This window comes from Lynx canadensis, chromosome A2, assembly GCF_007474595.2.
Source record: "Lynx canadensis isolate LIC74 chromosome A2, mLynCan4.pri.v2, whole genome shotgun sequence".
NCBI classification, from domain to species: Eukaryota; Metazoa; Chordata; class Mammalia; order Carnivora; family Felidae; genus Lynx; species Lynx canadensis.
The window spans coordinates 21,784,039-21,806,187 of record NC_044304.2 but is presented as its reverse complement, the minus strand read 5'-3'; the positions used below and the strand labels follow the sequence as shown (position 1 = coordinate 21,806,187).

General features: G+C 47.5%; 1 protein-coding gene across 3 annotated transcripts in view; it reads right to left on the bottom strand.

The window, feature by feature from the left end:
- CACNA1D (calcium voltage-gated channel subunit alpha1 D) overlaps positions 1-14,370 on the bottom strand; it is a 303,468-nt gene extending 289,098 nt beyond the window's left edge. For all 3 annotated transcript variants that reach the window (XM_030307020.2, XM_030307023.1, XM_030307022.1), the window contains exons 1-3: positions 14,304-14,370; positions 12,063-12,372; positions 8,248-8,353 (exon numbers count right to left, since the gene is read on the bottom strand). In XM_030307020.2, the coding sequence (XP_030162880.2) occupies positions 8,248-8,353; positions 12,063-12,372; positions 14,304-14,370 (483 nt within the window). The remainder of the gene's footprint in view (positions 1-8,247; positions 8,354-12,062; positions 12,373-14,303) is intronic.
- Between the last annotated feature and the right edge of the window lie 7,779 nt (positions 14,371-22,149).

The window sequence follows — 22,149 nt, the reverse complement described above, 5'->3', positions numbered from 1 at the left end:
GACACAGAAAAAGGAGGCAAGGAAAGGTGGGAGCCTCTCACCTCACCGGCTTGGAGGCCCCAGGCTGCCGTGTCCCTCCTTCCCAGGCTGGGTCCACCTGCCAACCACGTTCCCCCTGAGCAGCCTGCAACCTGCCTTCCCTCCCTCAGGTCAGCCTCCCATTTCCCTCCAGCCTGCCCCTCAAGGTCACTCTTTCAATAATCTCAACAGATGTCCTCTGATTTCTAGAATTACCACTCGGCCAATAGGGAGCAGGATAAAAAATTGGCAGAAAGAATTGCTTGGAGGCTCCGGAGAAGAAAGTCATTTTCCCCAGCACTGGGCAATGTCTGGGGCCCTGCTTAGCAAAAATCACCAGAAGGCTTCATCCTTCAAGGTGTGTGTCAAAACCACCCATCCATCCTTTCACCCACCCACATCTCTGCCCGCCACCCCACCACACACACACACACACACACACACACACACACACACACACAGGACTAGTCACCTCAGGCAATTCCCCCTTCAGCCCCATCTTCAGCTTTGCTCACTGTGTCCCCCACCCCACCAGCCACGGCTGGCTGTGCTCCCCAGCCACACCGTTTTACTGTCCGCAAGAACCGTAGCAGCAAGAACTCCAATCCCACTTGAATTAAAAAGGGAAGACACCTTCTGCCTCTTTCCCTACTCTGATCATATGGGCAGAACAGGACTTGGGAGACATAGCCTGTGCTGTTGCTGGCAGAGAGCCCCAGGCGTCTGAGCACAGTAGGAGGAAGAAGCAGGGATGCTACCGTCTATTCCTGGGTGACCTGCCAATCTCCCACCCCCAGGACAAGGACACCCACCGCCAGCCCTTCCCTTGGCACATCATCTGAGCAACAGTAATGCCCCCTGATGTCCTTCCCTATAGCTCAACCACTAGAATTTCAGAACATCTATAATTTCTTTAGGAACTTTGTTAGGGGAGGAGCTGTTGGAGGTCTGTTCTAGAGTCCCACCACCACCACCAATATCTAATGAGACATAAGTATCTCTACTGCTGGGCAAATTGTCCCCTCTGATTTCAGAACTTCTCACATTTTGCAGATAGTTAAAAATTAAATACTGATGGGGAAGGTTAAAAAAAGAAACTATCCACAAATCTGCCACAGGGGTCTCTTGTTTCTCACACAATCATTTTTAAAATACTGAACTTGAGCTGAGGTTAAGGAAAGAATGCATCTCCCCACAGACCCTCCCCCAGATGGGCTAAGAGGGATGCACACTTGAGATGGTGTGTGAGACAGACCCACTGCAGGCCAGTCAGACCCTGCCACAGACACCCGAGGGCCAGGGTGCAGGCTGGCATCCTGATAGCCTCTTTTTTATATGTATTTATTTAGAGAAAGGGAGAGAGAGAGAGAGAAGAAGAGAGCATGAGCAGGGGAGGTGCAGAAAGAGAGGGAGAGAGAGAATCCCAAGCAGGCTCCATGCTCAGCATGGAGCCCAATACAGGGTTCAATCTTATGACCGTGAGATCATGACCTGAGCTGAAGTTGAGAGTCAGATGCTGAACCAACCAACCCAGGTGCCCCGATACCCTCTTTTAAGCCCCTTTTTCCAGCTGCCTCTGATAGGACTTCTACCCCTTGGATTTTTTAGTTAGCTAAGTTCATAAATGGCGCGCACACACACACACACACTTTTTTTTTCCAACTAAGCCAATTTGAGTTGTGTCTCTGCAACCCGTAATCCAACAAGTGCTGGCTAACACATCAATATATCCAAATATCTTCACTCTAAGCCAAGCTCATTTTTAAAGGGTCTGAGCAAGGAAATTCCGGTGCTTAAGGTAGGACTATAAAACAATGAGATTTGCTTTTGTAACAAACCAGCCAAAGAACTGAGGACCCTTTGGAATCCTTCTTAAGAAACTTGACTAGTAGCAAACTTGAACTCTTTAAGAGCTGGACTTGGTCTCTGAAAACCTGTCAATACCCAACCAAAGTCCGCTCAGTAAAAGATGGGGCCACGTAACGTGTTCTTTGTCACAAGGTAAGACTAGAAAAGACATATGATGATTTGTGTAGCACATAAACCAGTTCACATTTTATGACTAGGAAACCAGTGTTGGGTACAGTGTTACCACACAAGTCTGTCTCCTCTGGTCATTTTGCTGCTTTCCCTCCACCCGTCTTTCTATGAACTGTGATGCTCATGCTCCACCCGCATGCACACGGTGCACACACTGGGCACACGTACAACACTGAACACAGAAGCCAGCTTACGATTCAAAAAGTATCAACAAGTGTCTGTCTTCCTTCTCTCCTGCCTTAGATGTAAAGAGTTAAATTTGCCAAGAAAGACACCATCCTGAAATTAAAGGCAAACTCTGACAGGTGTTTCCCGGGATTCTCATTAACACTGGACAACGAAAGTCAGCCTCTCGGGCAAACATTAATCATTAGCCAATTGTTGAAAATTAACGACTGATCCGTAAGGACTTACCATGAAGCCCTTGTATGGCCATTCGTGTATTTATTGGCTCATTCCACATACATTTCCTGATGCGCCTACTGTGCGCCGGGCACGGGGTTACGTTTGCAACACCATAGAGACCGATCAGACTCCAGCCTCCGTCTCTAGGAACTCATATGCTGATTTCATCCAAAGTAACTCAGCTAATCAGCCAAAGAACCAGGCCATCAGACCCCACAACGCATGTGCAGAACCACGAAACACAAACCACTCCCCATAACAGTTATAAAGCGAGGAGGGATTGTTATAAAAAGGACCTAATGTCCGTAAAGAGGAGGACTTACTGTGCTTATGGGAGGGCAAAGAGAAAGCAAGTACTTACACTCTGGCAGGTGGGGTGGGAGGCAGGAGCGAATGAGGCTCAGAGGAGGCTGAGCTGAGAAGGCAGCACGGGAGCTGTCCCAGAACAGACAGAATCTAGCTGTGCAGAAATAAGAGCGCACAGTTCAAACAGAACTCTTTGCGGAGCAAAGACCTGGTGCGGATAACATTCTGAACTAAAACCCACCTTACAGGCTAACCCCAAGGAACCAAGTTATGAAACTGTGTTTTGGAAATTCTCACTATGTGCAAAAACAGTGAGATGCTAAACTATATGACCACACAGACCCAATGTGCTCACTTTTTCAGCCCAGGAAACACCGTGCATTGGGATCTCAGCCACGGAAGAGAGAACACAATCAAAGGACACCATCCCACGACATTCCTGGCCATTGTAAGGCATCTCACAATGGTCCCACTGCCAAGAGCCCACAGCCAGCACTGCTGCTCAGAGACCCACCACTCCGCTACTCTGAGCACAAAACATTCTAGACGGCTCAGCTCTGAAACCCAGCTCCCAGGGCTCCATCAGCCAGAGGTGCTCGAGAAGCAGAGTCACAAGACTCTAACCTTTTTAAGAATACGCGCTTATAACTTCCCACCCACTCCCAGCCAAGGACCTCCTCCAAGGAGTCCACAGAGGGACCTGCCACACAGGAAATCCTGAATAAAGCTCAGAGGAAAGAATGGGTTTGGTGCTTCTCCTGGCAATCACATCAACAACACGTGTTTACTCAACAGCTACTTTGTACCAGAGGGCCAGGCACTGTGGGGGATTCCAGAATGATTCACTATGAGTTGTGTTCTGCAGTCAAATCCTTGACCACTGAGCTACACTCCTTATGAATTATATTCTGAAAATGCTTGATAACATAAAGATGGGAATATAAAGAGCTAAAATATAGGGTATTTTATATGTGAGTTTCCACCAGACAGGTTCAAATAAGAGTGTTACTTTGGGGACACCAGGGTGGCTCAGCAGGTTAAGCTTCTGACTTCAGCACAGGTCATGATCTCACCACTCATGAGTTCAAGCCCCACCTCAGGCTCTGTGCTGACAGCTCAGAGCCTGGCATCTGTTTTAGGTTCTGTGCCCCCCTCTCTCTTTACCCCTCTCCCACTCACAGTCTGTCTTTCTTTCAAAAAAAAAATAAATAAATAAACATTAAAAAAATTGTTAATGAAAAAAAAAGTGTTACTTTGGATCAGGGTCAGAAAATCCTTCGTGGAAGTGAGTAGTTTGAGATTATTCCTGAAAAGCTACAAGGGCGGTGACATGTGAAGAAGGGGCTGGCGGGGGGGGCACCTAGGTGGCTCAGTTGGTTAAGCATCTTTGGTTTGGGTCATGATCTCACAATTCACGGGTTCGAGCCCAGCATCAGGCTCTGTGCTGACAGCTCAGAGCCTGAAGCCTGCTTCAGATTCTGTGTCTCCCTCTCTCTCTGACCCTCCCCCACTCGTACTCTCTCTCAAAAATAAATAAACATTAAAAAAACCTGGGGGGGGGGCGGCGCCTGGGTGGTTCAGTTGGTTAAGCATCTGACTTCGGCTCAGGTCATGATCTCCCGGTTCGTGAGTTCAAGCCCGGAGTCGGGCTCTGTGCTGACAGCTCAGAGCCTGGAGCCTGCTTCCAATTCTGTGTCTCCCTCTCTCTCTGTCCCTCCCCTACTTGTGCTCTCCCTCTCTCTCTCAAAAATTTTTAAAAAAGAAGGAAGAAGAAGAAGGAGAAGGAAGAAGGAGAAGAAGGAGAAGAAGGAGAAGGAGGAGAAGCAGAAGAAGCAGAAGAAGAAGGAGGAGGAGGAGGGGCCAGGGGAGAAGAGGCACTGCAGATGGAGAAAAGCCCAGGAGGCAGGCAAGCTCACAAGAGGAGTGTTTAGGAACTGTAGGTGGACAAATGCGGGGGGAGGGGGGGTTCAGCTACAAAGAGGAACTCAAAAAGCTCAGACGGCCCAGGAGGACCTGGCCGCAGCAACCCGGGTGTGGATGGGGAGGAGAGGAAGACACGAGGGGTTCTGTAGATGCAAAATATCAACTGGCTAAAGAAAAACAAAGGGGCCTCAACTCAACAACAAGATGAGAAAGGAGGCGGGAAAGGGGCAAAGCCTTGGTAAAACTGCCTGTTGAGTGGAACAAGCAACTTATTCAACACCCTTTATCCGCCGCTGTGCCTGATAAAGGGATAGACAGGCCTGGGCCAGAGGCCCTGCCCTTCGTGGGTGGCGTCATTAGCAGACATGAGGGAAGGTCCTAATTGGCAGACAAGCACCCCCATTTGGGACAGCTCTAATTTGGGGCAGCTCAGCACTACAGAGAGCTGGGCACCGCCTGGGGCTGGGGACCCCGCTGCACAGGCAGAAAACTTCAACTGCATCAGTTTGCATATGAAAAACTGAAGTTTGGGAAACTAGATAGAGCATCCTTCAACACACTGAAGTACAATACTGTGAGCAGCCTCGCTCTGACACCCCATGAAGCAGAGCTCTCCCCTCCGCCCCCCCACCCGGGCTAAGAAGAAATTAAACAAATGATATACACTTTCAATAAGTGGAAGCGAGGAGTTCGCGCTACCCACTGAGCCAAGAAGGGTCTCACTGTGGGAACTCAGTTGTACCGTTTCCATGGCTCCAGCCTCCACCAGTCCCTGCAAGTCCACAAATGAAAGCTGCATAGAAACTTGAGATTGTTTATATTTAAAAAAACAAAAATCTAACCCTGGGAAAACTTGCTGCCCCCAAGGTAGTTTCTAGATCTCCAAAGCTGGCTAAGTTGCATGCAACCCAGACAAAATACCTATCAGACCAGTGAGGATGGCCACACTTCCTACCCAACAGAAGTAATCACGTCACTACAAATGACCTGTAACAGGCAGAAACAGCTTGTACCAAGCTGGCTCTAAGAGTTCAACATACACATTTCCCACAGAGCTACGAAGCAAAGCAATTCGCCAGCACCCTGACACGTGCAGTTCTGCAACCCGTATCGGTCTCTGCCCTTTGCTTTGCCATTCACGTTAACTGAAAGGTATTTACTACAGATGAAAAATAAGCTTCGTTCAGCTGCCTCTAAACCGATCCCAAAAATAGAGCAATCACTTTGGTACAAATTGGGTCAAATGTATTAAAAAAAAAAAAAAAAAAAAAAAAAAAAAACAGCTCCCTGGCAGGAGCACCGACATGGCATGGGACCTTGCAAAGAGTCAGGGGGAAATCCACAAAGATCTTCCCTTCCCACAGTGAGAAAGGAAATATTTAAAGAGTCAAGCAGAGAATAAACTCATCTGGCCATGTGACCATCCAAGTGAAACAAGACAGAAACTCGAATGCTATGAGTTTCAGAGCAGTAAGAGGTCAAAGGAATACATGTTGGTTTTTAGAAAGGTCTGCCAAACTAATACCCCGCCTCTCCCCCCGCCCCTAAAAATACCACTGCTTAAGAACTGTCGAGAAAGGATCCGCTAGGGAGGGACTGCAAGGGAGAAGAAAACAGATTTACCCATTTCTTATAGTTTATTCCCTTACTCGTTAGCTGAGAAATCCAACTGGTCTTACAGCAGATATCAGTGCCCTGAATTTCCCTGGGAAAAATCAGAATATTAATTGGCTTACACACGCAGCTACATTAATTATTCCATTGATCTGAATTAATCTGCCTTTCTGAAAGGTATTTATTTTCTAAGTTTGTTTAATCATGTTCTCTTGAGCTACAAAAAGCAACAAACTGGGTCACCATCCGCGTTGTTAAATTTGGTAACAAGGCTGACACCATCTGTGGCCTAGACTATGATGATCCATCCCCATTGATGGGGGCTTTTTGCCACTTCTTTTCCTTTCAAATGATCATCTAATGTCTCATGCCTACAACCAAATCAGAAGCTGTTTAAAATATCCCAAAGCACACAAATCACCATAGTATAAATACACACTGATGGTAAGGGTGTATACATGCATCCAGTCCTGTTGAGTTGTATCTTCAGGAGCAGTGTCCACAAGTTTATTGCACTCTCTAGAAATCAGACCATAAAAGCCTGACCGTGAACAGACATCATGTTATCATGGGACATACGCCACAACATGTTACGTGTGACGTGAAATCCTGTCTATAGACCGTTGAGGCTAAAAATCACAAGAGCATAATTTCAGGATCTTCAGAACCCAGCAGAGCCCTCCCCACACTCGTTTTGCCTTTACAACACTCGGTTACAAACAGCCAGCCCTACTAAGATACAGCTTCAATGTGAGAAAAATCAGAACAAAATGAATCTTAAGAGAGGAGAAAGCAAAACAATAGAGGGAGCTCCCTGTGACCCAGTGCCGGCCCCGGCCCCACCTGCCTCTCTGGGCAGCCTCTGCCAAGGAGGATGCTACAGCTGGAGAAAAAAATCCTGACGGGCCTTCTGAATCATCGAGAAAAGATTACGGAATATCAGAGGTAAACACGATCCCAGGGATCTTCTCAGCCAACCCCCTAGACAAGTGGCTGACTGGCCACGCAGAGAGGATTTGGGGAAGTGCCCCAGAACACAGCGAGCTGCCAGCTCCGTGGGACAATCACGCTCCTAGTCCCAACTCTGGTGCTCTTTAGGGCTTTTTTTCTTTCTTCTTTCTTTCTTTTTGTTTTTGTTTTTTTAACTATACCAACCTTTCCCAAAGGAAGTTCCATGAAACACTGGTTCGGTGATACGTTCTGCCAAAAAACTGTTTGAAGAATCCATGACCAATTACTTTTAGGGACTCGCTGAGTTAAACAAAATGAAACTGGTTTTTTAACTACAGACCTTCCCGGAGCTCTTACAGAGCTAATGTGCACTATAAATCTTTAAGAGGGCAATAAAGTTATGTGAAAGTATCCCGATTTATTTAACCAAAGAATCATCTTATCTTGGGGCATTTCATAGGCCGCTCCTAGTAGAATACTACACTGTATTCTCCAAATTAGGTTCCACATAGCTGTATTCGTTTTCTTGTACGCTGCTGCTCTAAAAATGAAGAGTTCACGGGCAAAGTCCACGGTAATTCTCTACTTACCAGAAAAACTGACCAAACAAAATGCCCATCACTCCCCAATAACACTTGATTTAAAAAAAAAAAAAAGCAGCTCTTATTATCATAAGAAGAATGGTAGACGGCAAAAGTCTATGTGGAAAGAAAAGTTATTTTAAAATCTGCTACAAACCGGAACCTTCCGTGAAAAAGTTCCACATCTCTTCATACAAGATTCAGGACTTTGTACACTTTCATTCAGTATAAATTTGAGAATACAGGTCAGAGAGAAAAGCAAACAAACAAACCCCCTGTTGGAAAGCTCCAGGAAACATCCCATGCATAGCTGTAAACTTCAGCCACCCAGAAAGCTAGCTGCCAGTTTAAGTACAGAGGCAAATGATAACCACACATCAGGACAAGCAGGAACTCTAAGGACACTTACCAAGTTATGATTTGTTGAATTAGAATCATCTTCAGGGAATGGGATGTAAATAGCTAAGGCCACACAATTGGCAAAAATAGCCAATAATATAAATATGTCAAATGGTCTGAAAAATTTTGTTAAGGTATATATGTCTTATGCAAACGTAAACCATCTCTCTCATCACATTCCCGATCATACCACTCTTGAATCACTTTTGAAATGAAAATTATACACACAAATCCCTTCTCGACGAACTGTCGAGACCTGCTTGGTCCCCAGTAGATGTAATCATCCGTGGTCCTCTGGCAAATCTCGCTATCGAATGACTTTTCCGTGTCCTTTCCTTCTTCTGCAAGGATCACATTGCGTTCATTCTTTGCCGTGCATTTTATATTGAAACCTAAACACACATCCAATTAGGGCAGGCTCTGAACCACGTTTCTGCTTCTTAAAGTTTTAAGAGTGACAAAGGCCTTAGAACACTAAATTCCTGGCTGTTGTAGACACAAAGAGTAGTCCTCATGAGACAAATCTCTCCCACAAATCCTTGCCTCCATGTGTTAAAGCCATTTTCTCGGGGGCTATTCTTGGCTGGGTCGATCTCCTGTCTGGACTGGGGCAGGCCAAGTCACCAGGACTTTCTGCATTCTACCTGTGACTGTCTCACGGCATGTTCCGATACCTCAGACGCTGTAACCGGCAAGCCAGGCTCCAGCTCCCCCTCCGCTTCCTTTACTAATCAATGCCTATCACTGTTTCAGATTACAGCTGGACTGGAGCTCAGTTTATAATGAGCTGTTACTGCATTCAATTTATAAACAAATTAAATAAAAAGCCATAAGAAATCAGCACCAGACACTTGCAAAGTACAACTGAACAACTCTAAATCTCGGGGGTCTGTCTGGAAGAATCACTTTGAAATCAGCTTTCAACAGACACTTGCTTAAACATTCTGGTGTCATTAAGAGACATTGTCGAAACTGGCAGTGCAAGATTCGACTTCTGCCAAAAGGACTATTTATCTTCTTTTGGTTTTCAGCCTTTCCGAATACAAGGTTTCTGAACACCGACATAATCTGCAACCTGGGCGGGGGGCGGGGGGCTTGATTTTATAACAGTGCTTCTCCCATAACCTCACCCACAAAAGGCAAAGCCACTGGTTTAACTAAACACCTTGAAATATTCAAGCTTTGAGGATATGAACAGGCCCTTCTCCGTGCATCCCGATATCCTTCCGGGAAATCCAAAACTGCCGGGAAAACAAAGGCACCTTACCTCTCTGGGGATACCCTGAGTCTCATGAGAACTCAGCCCTCTGAAGAGCTTCGACACTCACTGAAATAAGGGCATGAACGACATTATTCTCTTACTAATTTTGATGGGTTTATTTTTAAAGCCAATTAGCTTTCATTCATATTTACTCTTTCAACTCATCTAGTATTACAAAATCTCTTATCTAGGGAATCTAACTTTGAGACAGTTCCCCTTCAAAAGACTTCAGAATCTCCTTTTCGGTTTTTCCTTTTCGCAGTTCCTGCTGAAATTTTAAAAGCCAACCGCCCCACTGTTATTCTACATAGAAACATACCCATGGCCTCTCCGTCCCCCGTACCCCGCCCTTCCGTTTTAGTTCCCAACACTTAAATGACGGACCAGGCAATCTGAGAGATACCAATGCTGTTCAGGAAGGCCAGACGTAATGCTTTTTCTTTATGGTGGTCAGGTTTCAGTTTCCAGGTGTTGGTGGATACTATCTCACTGCCACAAGACTTTTACAAGCCACGCAGAACAGAGCAACAGAGAATAGATGGGTCCGCTCCTAAAAATTCCTTCTGATAAGGCAAACTCTCCTCGTTCCCCTAAGATGCAGGACACCCTTCCTCGCCTGGGTGTAAAAACAAACAAAGCTGTCACACATCTTGTCTGACTGGGCCTGGCTTCACTGGCTTTAGGAGGATTTCTACAACCTGCTCCCTGAACTAGAAGGAACCCGTCACTTGGAAAGACAAACAGATCACACGTTGTTTAAAGATCTGTTCTCCAGGCTGTCCCGTTTGCAGGCAGGCTTCTCCCTGCATTGGCAGCCACATCCCCTAGTTCCTGTACACATGTGTCTGGCAATGCGGGAAAGGGAATCAGCAGCATGATCCAGGAATTCACTCCGTACACATAAATCCCTATATACAAATTACTGTGCACGAAGAGAAACGGCGTCAGGCCTCCTACTTCACTCCACGTGAAATTAATGACCCCAGACAGGTCTCCGCTTACTCAGAGTCATGTCAAGCCAACCTCAGGAGGAGGAGACCTTTCTGCCAGAGTATAAGCATGCCTCCGACTCCAGCGATGCCACTGAGGCACCCCCTATGCACCTAGCTGCCTCCCGGCTGACACTGGTGTTCATTCTCAGACCAGAAAAGAACTTAAAGAGAAAACACATCCACGCAACGCCAGCTATGCGAGAGACACCGTAACTCCCTCTAGAGAAGAGACATCTGTTCTAAAAAGGAAAAACACACGAAAACCCCTCAAATCCTACCCTTGCATTTGGCTGCCCTCTCCAAAACCTTTCTAAACAAAGTTACCTCATTTTAACTTGCAGCCGTAAGCACAGAAAATAGCCAGCTAAGACAGAAGGCATGCAAATCGCTGCCTAGCTAGGTACTCAGATTATAAGGGGGTTTCAGCGCCACCTTCCAGCTGCTGGCCAACACCCTCCCTTTTTAGCCCGTCCACTCTGGGCGTGGTGGGCGAAGCCCCACACTCACACTCTTTCCTATGGTCAGGAGCTGCTCTGAGGCTCCTGTCAGCCCCAAATACACTTCTGGGAAAAGGAAATGCTTTGTTTTACCCAGACCAATGAATCATCTGACTAATTAGAAAGCCATTTGCTCAGAAAGGAGGCCTCTGTCAACCTTTTCTGAAGGGTGGCAGGAACTGGGGATTGGCCTCCAGATTTGGGGAAGGGGATGAGCAGGCCGAGGACCCTGGTTTTCCAAGATCTGGGACGTAACAACCATCCTGGGGCATCTGGAGTTCAGTTTTAAAAATACAAAGGAGACACCCAGAAATGTAACTCCAGTCCAAGGACCCAGACAGAATGTTTTATAAAGGCAGCAACTGCAAATTCCCCCACTGACAGACTGCTCTCTAACTCAGAAGGGCTCAGGAAGAAGAGGCGCACCCCAGCCTCTCCCTCCATACGCTCCCTCGTGCTCACGTTTCACATGCTTTTTTGGAACCTGTCAAAAGGAAATTCCGGGAAGTCATAGCATTGATGAGCACGCTGCTCCCTCCCTATGAAGCAAGCGTTCATATTTGTAGCTACCTGAACACTCAGAACCACCAGATGTCAGAGCTAGAAGCAACCTTAGCATTAGCCGGAGTGGCAGAAACAAATCCCAAACACCAGAACGAGAAGGTGCCACTCAAGGTCCAAAATGTATTTCTTTCCAGCAGAGTCTCATGCAGTCTTTTCATTTTAAGTCAGCATACCTTATCTGCAATAGGTTCAGTGTATGTCACTGCCCCCAAAAACAATGGTGGGTTTAAACCAAACATCTCGCGTCAAGTGACCAAAGGTCCATTTCGTATTTAATGAACACTCACACACACACACACACACACACACAGCTAAATATACCCTCAGAGCAGCCCCTCGCACCCTGAGGAGACGGGAAGGTATACACGACGAAACCCTTTCCGTACAGCTTTTCTGTTGCTCCCATTCCAGACTGCTACAACTTTGTAAGTGCCATTTCAGAACGCAAATCCCTTTGAAGAACAGATGGTAAAAGAGAAAATGAGAAAGACTTCCCCCAAAAAAAGGATACTTCCATTCCACTATACTAATGCAGGCTCTTCGGATGGGGTTATTGAGTGATAAACAGAAAAGGGCACGGGCAGGTCGGCTGTTGGACGAGTTACCCTGTTTTTTGCTCTTGGCGTATTGCTGACGTTTTCTTTGGGAGAGAGATCCTACAGGTGGGGGTGCGGAGGTGCTCATAGTTTGGGCAGCCTTGGCCTGTCTAGCAGCATCGATTGCAGCTTGCCAAGACAGGACAGTTTGCTTGGAGCTATTCGGCTGAGAAGTTGGTCCTTCACCAGAAAGAGGGAGTCTGGTGCCTCTTGCATAGTTTGCCTCTGGGAAGAAAGAGAAAAAGAAAAATTAAACAAACAAAAAAACCGGTGAGAACCTAGTGTGAGAAAAAAGCAATGGTTGTCTCTCATCAGTAAGAGGGGAGGGGGATCGTCCCCATGTCTCCATTTTGAACCTCATGTCCTATTTTTCAGGAGCAGGAAGAGAAATCCACGCGCTCTGTGCAGAGTATCGGTGGCACAGGACCCACTGCTGCAATGGGGTGAATGCCTCTCTCCAGGTCTTCACAAGGCCTCCGCTCGTGCCTTGCTTCAGACTGAAGTCATCCCACACTTATTCCACCCTTTCTGACTTTTAAGACCCATGTATCTCTAATGAGTTAACAGATACGTACAACAGCTTTTCTCCAAAGTAACTACCACCATTACCAAAAGAAAGGGGGGGGGCAGTCCCAATAACTCAATAGTCTTAATCATTTTCAGGGTGTTACTCTAACATCTTTCCACAGCCACAAATGCATTTTTTTTTTCAGCACAGGGGGGAAAAATCCTCCACTGGCACCAGGGCAATACCAAAAGCCCCATAACAAATATCTAGATTATGCACTGACACTTCCTGCAAATGAAAATTCATGATGCTTGGGACTCATTTCCTCCACAGGCTTCCGAAAACAGAAAACATCTTTAGGCCTTTTTTGCATTTTAAATTGCAGCCGCAGCAGCCAAGCCAGCATCCAGAGAAACAGTCAAGGCAGGCAGCTTGCACCCCTACACCTAGGAAAGACAGACTGGATTATGCCAGGGGCCCTAGAGGCCCAAGCAGGAAATCATCTCAGTGCAGGCTGACAGCCGCGGACACGCAGAACCTCCAGAGGACTCCATGTGCAAGGGCCCCTCTGATTTGGGGTCAGACCACTACCCAGGCAGGTCTCCCAGGCACGTGCCTACCTTGAGTCACAACCTCTTTACTGACACAGAAGTCAAAGTGAGAGTGGTGGCAAGGTAGAGAGATGGGCCTTTGCAAAACCAATTCTTGCTAATCAAAGAACAAGACAGAGTCAAAGGAAGCACAGGTCTGCCTGCCCAGCAGCCTGAGAAGGGGGGCACCGCGGGGGAGGGGGGCGTGAGGCAGACAGTCCCGAGCAGGGGAGGAGTTGTTCCCAGCCTTCCCATGGGAAGCGCTCACTCGGGAAGGCTGTGAGCCCACTGAAGTCGTGGGGGGCGCCCTGGCCTCCAAGGAGGAGGTAGGAGGGCTGGCCAGAAGCAGGTCCAGCCTCCGTGGACCCAGCCGGGCTGGCGTGGCGGCTGGCTGCACGTGGTGCCCAGGCCGGGCTGGGGAGGGGAGCCCCACAGCGGCAGCGACTCCCCGGGCATTGCTAGGTTACCGACGTGTGCACACAGACGCTGGGAGCGGGAATACGCTCCACCCGACCCCCTGGCCGAGATTCCGAGACCCGGCCTCCCTCTCCAGGGGCGGGGTGTGCTTCACCCACCGTCGCGAAGAGGGAAACCGGGCAATCCTAGAATTTTCCGGATGCCACTGGAGACCAGGGGGCGGGGAAGGAACGGAAGGCGAGAAGAGGCTGGAAAGGGGGCTCGGGCTGAGGTCTAACAGCCACCCCCCCTTCCATCGCTCGGGAGCGTTGGAGGAAAGTTGAGCCCGAGGACACTGAACCCGAATCACCTCGTTCGCCACCCCTCCGGCGGCACAGTACTCCGAGGACTCCACGGCCGCCCCCACCCCACAAATGCAGAATTAACTCTGACATTCAAGGCCTGAAGGGGAGAACGGAGTGGCTGTCACGAATCTCCCCTTTCCATGTAGATGACACCGAGCTAGAAGCATCCTCTCCAGCCCCCTCAACCCACCCAGCGCATCAGAGACGGGAGGGGGTGGGAAGGAAGAGGGGGTGGGAAGAGGAGGACCATGACAAGGATTAGATTTGGCAGCGGGTGCCCAGGCTCTAGCTGCTCACCGTTCGCGTGGTCCGCTTGCTGCTGCCGTTGATGGTGCATGTTTTTCATCATCATCATCATCATCATCCACGAACATTTATTGAGCGCCTACTGTGTGCAGGGCACGGTGCTGGGCGTCGGGGCGGGGGGGAGGGACGGGTAAAGGGGTTACCAATAGGTTGGAGCCGCGGTCCCTGCCCTTATTGTGGCTTCAGCAGGGGGTGGGGAGGGACGGGGACAGATAGCAGAAAATAAGAATAATTTGTAAAAACCGCTCGCCACCCACGCTCCCTCTTTTTCAAAAATGGAGCAAAATAAACTTTTTTTTAAAAAATAAGATCAGATGTATATATTATCTTAATAATATATACATGCAATTTTTTGCTGCAAAGGAGAATTGGCTTGGTCCCCTCCTCTAGCGGAGGGACGCCGCGCAGATGCCGGCCCGGCCGCCGGGGCCGCTCGGAGCGCCCCCCATGCCCGCCCGCCCGCCCGCCGCGGTGCCCGGTGCCCGCCGCCGCCGCCGCCCGCGCCGCCGCTGGCTCGGGACCGCGGGCGCCCGGAGCTCACATCCGGGGACGGAGGCGCTCGCTCGCTCGCTCGCTCCGCGCCCGCCGCGCCGCGCCGCACGCCGGCTTCGCCCTGGCGACGCTGCGCGCCCGCCGCCGCCGTCCCCTCCCTCCCCCCCGCCCGCCGAGCCTCCCACGGGCCGTGCCGCGCCCCAGGGGCCGGGCCCGGCCCGGGGCTGTCCCCGCTCTGCCCGCGCTCCCGGGGTGGCCGCCGCGTGGGACTCGGGGTGCCGCCACCCCGCCTGGCTCGGAGGACCCGCGGGCGCCCAAGGGTTAAGCGCGCTCTGGCCGCCGGCTGCCGCTTAACCCCCTGCGCGCCGCGGTGTGCTCCCCGCTCTCCCCCGACCGAGGCGGGCGGGGCCTGCGGAGCCCGCGGACGCGGGGTGCGGATTAACCGCACCTCCCCTGCATTTCTTCGGGGTGACACGGCGGAGGGCGCTGGGGAGTGCGACGCTTAGGCTGCCGCGCCAGCCTTAGCTCCCGGCGTCCTTCCCCTCCGCACACCTGGAGGAGGCCCCGCCCCCTGGGAGCACAGGTGCAAGCGGGCGGTCGTTGCTCGGTGCGGAGGGGCTCTGCCAGGCTCTCTCCAAGCTCTGCGGCAGGGCAGGCGTCCCTCCCCCTTTCCTCTGGCTTTTTCTGGTTGCGGGGGGATGGTGGAGCCCTGCTGTCTGGAGATCATTCACTGCCCCCAGGTAACGGCACCTTGAGATCTAACCGGGTTTCCAGAGCGTGCCCCCTCCAACCTCTGCCCGGCGCTGGGTCTGGCGCCGCTGTTGGCTCAAAGACGTTGGCGGGGGTTGGGGGTGGGGGGGTGGGGAGAGCTTTCTCTTTCTCTCTCTCCCTCCTCCCCCCACGAGTGTGTGCGGGTAGGTACTAGGAAGTAAAGGCCAAGGTCTTTCGAACAGCGAGTGTTGCTTAAAGGAGTAGGTAGTGCGCTAAACTGCTGACTCCCGTGTGGTAGCTGAGAAAAGTAGTTCGTTTCCTGGTACCTTCACTGTCTAGTGTGTGGGGTGGGGGTTTCTGCAAACGGCAGCTCCTGTCTAGAGGGGGAAATACTGTATCTAGTGGATGACTGATAGTTCTCATTTAACGTTGTGCTGGCTGTTTGGAAGAAGGGCTTCTGCTTTACTTCACAAGATTCGATTTATTTGCTTTTGTTCCGATCTGCATGTTCCTACGGCGTTTTAGAACGTTTGAGAACAGTGTCTTTAAAGCAAAAATAAAGCAAAAATCTCAGTGTGACTTGAGAAATAAGAAGCGTTTATGGGAAGGTGCTCCTTGGCCAAAGAAAGCATGCTGGGCATCTTCAATTGTTGGGGCCCCCTGGGGAGGGAAAGTGGGGACCAAACAGAAGGCTTTCCAGAGGCCTTCCTGAGACAGGCATGGGGACTGGAAGGATAAAAACAATCAGGCCCCTTGTTCTTTTTTCCTCTTGTGCTGTTGTTGTTTTGTTTTGTTTTGTTTTTCTTTTGGGAGACGTATAGAGACAGGGGAAGAGCCCTGTGGCCTAGTAGTAAGATAAAGCCGGCCTGGGTCACCTCATGGAAGGCTGCTTCTGAGCCCAAATCTGAAGGGACAGAAGACAGTTGCCTTCAAAGAACTTTCCAGCCACAGACCCCCGAGTGCTGACACAAATATAAAATTCACACGTTAATCTGTCACTTTGAGACTTCTAGGCCTAAAGCCTTGCCTCTAGAGACCTAACTCTGCAAAATCCCACCCTGACCTTTCCTCACGATTCAGTGCAGCCAGCACTCACTCACAAGGCACCTGTTAAGAACAAGCTATAGGCTGGGGCGCCTCGGTGACTCAGTTGGTTAAGCCTCCAACTTCGGCTCAGGTCATGATCTCATGGTTCGGGGGGTTCGAGCCGCACATCGGGCTCTGTGCTGACAGCTCGGAGCCTGCTTCAGATTCTGTGTCTCTCTCTGCTCCTCCGCTGGTTGCAGTGTGTCCCTGTCTCTCAAAAATGAATAAATGTTTAAAAAAAATTTTTTTTTAAAGAACAAGGTCCAGGCTAGGTGTTGTCGGGACAAATCCACACTACATCCTCTCCCTCATGGAGATACAATCTAGTGAAGGAAGAAAAGTGCGTGTACATCTGTAACACCACGTGGAACATAGGAGCTGTAACAGGTATGAAGAAAATGCTACCCAAGCATCAAAGAGATTCATTATAATGGAGTAATTTGAGACGTTTTCATTTTTCACTGAAGAGATGGCATTCTGATTCTCAAAAACTGATGAGGGGGAAGGGGGAGGGGTGAGCTGATGGAGCACAGGGCAATTTTAGGGCATTGAAGCTATTCTGTATGCTACTGTAATGAATGTAGGACATTATGCCTTTGTCAGAACCCATAGAATGTACAACACAAAGAGAAAACGCTAATGTAAATGATGGACTTTAGTGAATAATAATGTGTCAACATTGGCTCTCAATGGTAACAAATGTACCACACTCATCCAAGATGTTACTAATAGGAGAAACAGTTGGGGGAGGCAGTATATGGGAACTCTGTACTTTCTCTGCAATTCTTCTGTAAACCTAGAACTGCTCTAAAAAAAATAAAGCCTATTAAAAAACAGGTGACTAATTTTATTGGGCATAAGTGGGGTAAGAGGAATGAGCTTTGGGGGAAGAGTGAAGGCAGGGGAGCCTGAAGCCCAGGATGGGATGTGTTTGAAAATAAGCAGGAGTGCAGTGGATTGAAGCACAGTCCTCGGAGGCTGGGGGAGGAAGGAGGCTGGGAGGAAGCAAAGCCAGTCGAAGAAGGCTTGCTGGCTTGTTAAGAAAACCAGATTTATCTTCTCTGCAGTGGGAGCCAGTGGTGTTTAAGCTGAGAAGTGACGTGATTATATTGTGACTTGGGTCTCCAGGTTTTACACTTTAGATATTAAGGAGTTTATGGAATTTGCATTTTTAACATTATCCCATCCCAGCTTCTGAGCCCCATCTTGCCAATGTCTCCAGTGAGTTTTGTTTTGTTTTGTTTTTTTTTTTTTTTTTTTTTGGCGGGGGGCGGGGGGGGGGGCTTTATTCAGCACAGCTCTGAATGCTTTGGCCCACAGGTAATTTAAATATATATATTCCCATACTAATGTGAATTACGGAATAAATAAATAGTGGCTAGTATTTTGTGAAAGGCCTCCTATCCCAGACACTAGTATAGCTATTTTACACATATGAATTTATGTAATTCTCATAACAAGCCTAGGAGACAGGGCCCACTGACACCCTCATTTTACAGATGACAGGACCAAGACACTGAGCAGTTAAAGCGCTTGCCCAAAACCACACGATTATTTGGTCTCTGAGAGAGTAAGACCCCAGGAAAGGCTAGAATAAAAAATTTCAGCTCCAGATCACCCACATGTGCTAAGACCCAATTATGTCACAAACATACTATTGTGGGGCTTTAATCCCCATGCCCTTATACATAAAACACTCCCATTTAAAGGCACCCAGCGGACATTCTGGAAGTGGTTCCCTGCATGTGCTTTCTTTCAAAAAACTTTGCTGGTACCCCAGTCCAGAGCCTCCCCCCCTCACACCCCTGGATCCCTAACTAGATGCCCCACCTCCACAATAATCCATCCTGTGCTCAAAAAACGCCATGTCACTTCCTTAACCAAAAAAAAAAAAAAAAAAAAAAAAAAAAAAAAAATCTGGTTCCTCCTTCCTTCTATGGCCAAGCTAAAATCCTCTGACCAGCTTTCAACCTTATCACCTCACACCGTTCACCTTCACCATGGTCAGCAGTCTCATTAGGCCGTGGACATGCTGTGCTCATTTCTGACTCTCTGCTCTGGCTCCTGTTTATTCACTGACCTGAAATCCTGCCTTGCTGACCTCTAGCTAAACTTTCCCTACTTAACAAGTCCCCAGGAAGTCCCTGCCTCCTCCCAGAAGCCTTCTTTGATTTCTCCAGCCACTGCAAGCACAGATGCACCCACCTCTGCCTCCACCTCCCTGTCCCTAAAGGCCTAACAGCACCCAGTTATCCCTTTGGTTACATACCTTCTCGTGTCCTGTTTAATTACTTCTTGGCTATAAATCCTGTGTCTCCAACCACGGCGCAGGTCCTTAAGCAAGGATCACCTCCTTAACCCCCTCCCTCCACTGCCAAGTGTTCTGCTCACAGCAGGCACTAAATACACTGATTTGTCTGTCCTGGATCATAAAAGCCCACAGATAGCACTAGACATTGTCAGCTAATATTTACAAAAATCCAATACGTTTATGGCAGGACACTTGGCCCTTAGATAGTATAACAGATAGATAGTATTGTATATAATTTTCCCCTCCGTTCATATATATATATATATATATATATATATATATGTGTGTGTGTATATATATATGTATATGTTCATACATGTATACGTATATGTTCATATATATATATATGAACGGAGGGGAAAATTATATACATACTATCTATCTGTTATACTATCTATATACTATATATATACTATATATCTATATACTATATGTATATATATGTGTATATATATACATATATATACACATATATATATATACATATATATATATATATATACACACACACACACACACACATATATATATATATGAACGGAGGGGAAAATTGGGTCCTTGGCACTCTAGGAATTCTAATTAAGGAAAATAAACAAACAGATTCTAAAGACTAGATGCAGAATACACCTTTAAACAAACTGAAGTTGGGTCTCAATGAGTCTCTCCATCCTGAGGCCTTCATGCTAAGATAAGAGCTGGGACACAACAACCACCAGATGAAGGTCAGGATGTGTGTTCCCGGTAAAGGAACCAAAAAGGCCAGGCAGAAGAATCCAGAACATGTGCACAAATCAGTAAGGTGGTTAGGCTGGTTCCTGGGGGTACTTCGGAGATGGTGATGATAAGTGAGGTTGCAAAGACAGGACAGAGTGGGATGACAGAACGTCCCTAATATCTGGTTCACCAGTCCAGGTGTCGTCCTGTAGCCCAGTGGTTCTCAAGATCTTTGGTCTCGGGACCACTTTACACTCTTAAAAATTACGGTAGGCCCTAAAGAGCTTTTGCTGTGTCAATTTTGTCTGTTGGTATTTACCATATTCAAAATTCAAATGGAGAACACTTAAAAATCACTTATGGTTCCCTTTTAAATAACGTTACCATTTTTTCACACTTTAACATGTTAACATTTTTGAAAAGAAAAGTAACTGTATTTCCCAAAACCAAATAGTGAGAAGCATAGTATTGTTTTACATTCCTGCAAATCTCTTCCCTGTCTGGCTGAAAAGACACCTAGATTCTCATACATTCAATCTGTAGGGATAGGATGTTGGGTTGAAGTATATGAAAAATATCCAGCCTCATACAGGTCTCTGGTTGGAAAAGGGAGAACTGTTTTAATAGCCCTTTCAGATAATTATAGATATTCCTCTTGGCTATGACATTAAACTTGACTTTTAAAGGTTAGTTGAAATGTGGAATTTGAAACCAGATCAGTGAAACTTCTCATACTATTAAAATCTATCAGTTTATGTTGTACTTTGAATGGATCTTGTTACTCGTGCATAATTTGGTAACATCATGCATTGGTCATTTGGAAAATATTGGCTCTACTGAGCCCCAGAGACTTTCCAAATGTTGACACATTTCATTATACAGTATAAAAAACCCCACATTCATTGTTATCACCACCAATCTCATCAGAAAGTCTTTAAATATTGGGAAGCTGTCAAGCTCTCAGTGGTAGATAGAAGTTTTTCAAAGTTCTAGTTTTCACTTGAAAGCTCAAATTTTATAATTGGCACAAACACTGTCAAGTTTTTTCTTTGAGGTGACTGGCTCACTTCATTTTCAAGAAAATATCTGCCAAAAACTTAGGTATAAATAACCAAAATTTGTCAGTAAAAATGGTGTTCCGTGAAAAAGCAACCCGCTCTGCTCCCACCTCAAACCTTCACAACCTAAGACGACCATTGTATGCAGCAGTAGGTTTTATGCATCTGTCCTAATTTGTCACCCAGAATATTAAGAAGACATCTACAGAAGGGTTAAGATTTAATAAAACTAATAATTTGTACCTGCTTCGTTGAGGAGATTCTTAAGTAAAATAGGCAAATATAGACACTGTGCATAATGCAATGTCCACCGGTATACATTGATGTCACTGCCTTGATTCGTATTAAAACACCAGCAGTTTTTTTTTTTTTAATTTTTTTTTTCAACGTTTATTTATTTTTGGGACAGAGAGAGACAGAGCATGAACGGGGGAGGGGCAGAGAGAGAGGGAGACACAGAATCAGAAACAGGCTCCAGGCTCTGAGCCATCAGCCCAGAGCCTGACGCGGGGCTCGAACTCCCGGACCGCGAGATCGTGACCTGGCTGAAGTCGGACGCTTAACCGACTGCGCCACCCAGGCGCCCCAAAACACCAGCAGTTTTAACTACTCCTGGATTTGTACCATCGGTGCAAATATCAACACACAGAAGAGGCAAATAAGTCTTAGCGTTACTATGAAAATAGATCTGACCTCAAAGACCCCTTGCAAGGGTCTTAAGCTCCCGCAGCTGGAATTACTAGACAAGATACAAGATCCTCAAATGTTTTGCAGGACATATTGATACCAAGAAATTATTTTTTGTTTATTTAATATTCAAACTGAATGGGGTATCCCATATTTGTAAGGTAACCCTACAACCTTACGTCTAGGCATCCATAGACCACTCCTTACAAACAGCTATTGTGGGGCCATTTGGGAGCAGAGAAGGAATATCAGTTGTGCTTCATGAAAATAGCTCTAAAGATAGATCAGAAGGTGGAAAGATTCCTTGGTGCAGGAAGCTCTGATGTTACTTTTCTTTTCTTTTTCTTTAAGTTTATTTTGAGAGAGAGAGAGAGAGAGAGAGAGAGAGAGAGAGAGAGAGAGAGAGAGAGAGAGAGAGACTCTCAGGCAGGCTCTGCACTGACAACGCGGGGCTCCATCTCAGGAACCGAGATCATAACCTGAGCCAAAATCGATACTCGGACGTTTAACTGATTGAGCCACCCAGGCGCCCCTCTGATGTTCCTTCTTAAGTGTAGTTATCGAGAGAGGCAATGTTATTCTAAGCCTGGGCAAGGAAAACAGAAAAACCGTACCAAAAGCAACTCATCATTCTAGCCTACCTAGCCACCCTCCTTCCAACACCACTCCTCCTCCCACTATCAGGACTTCTTGATTACAACAGATTTAGCCCCCACCCCGCACGATTTAAAGGCCTTACTTCTTGCTTTCGCCAGATGGAAAGTAGAGGCCAGCTGGT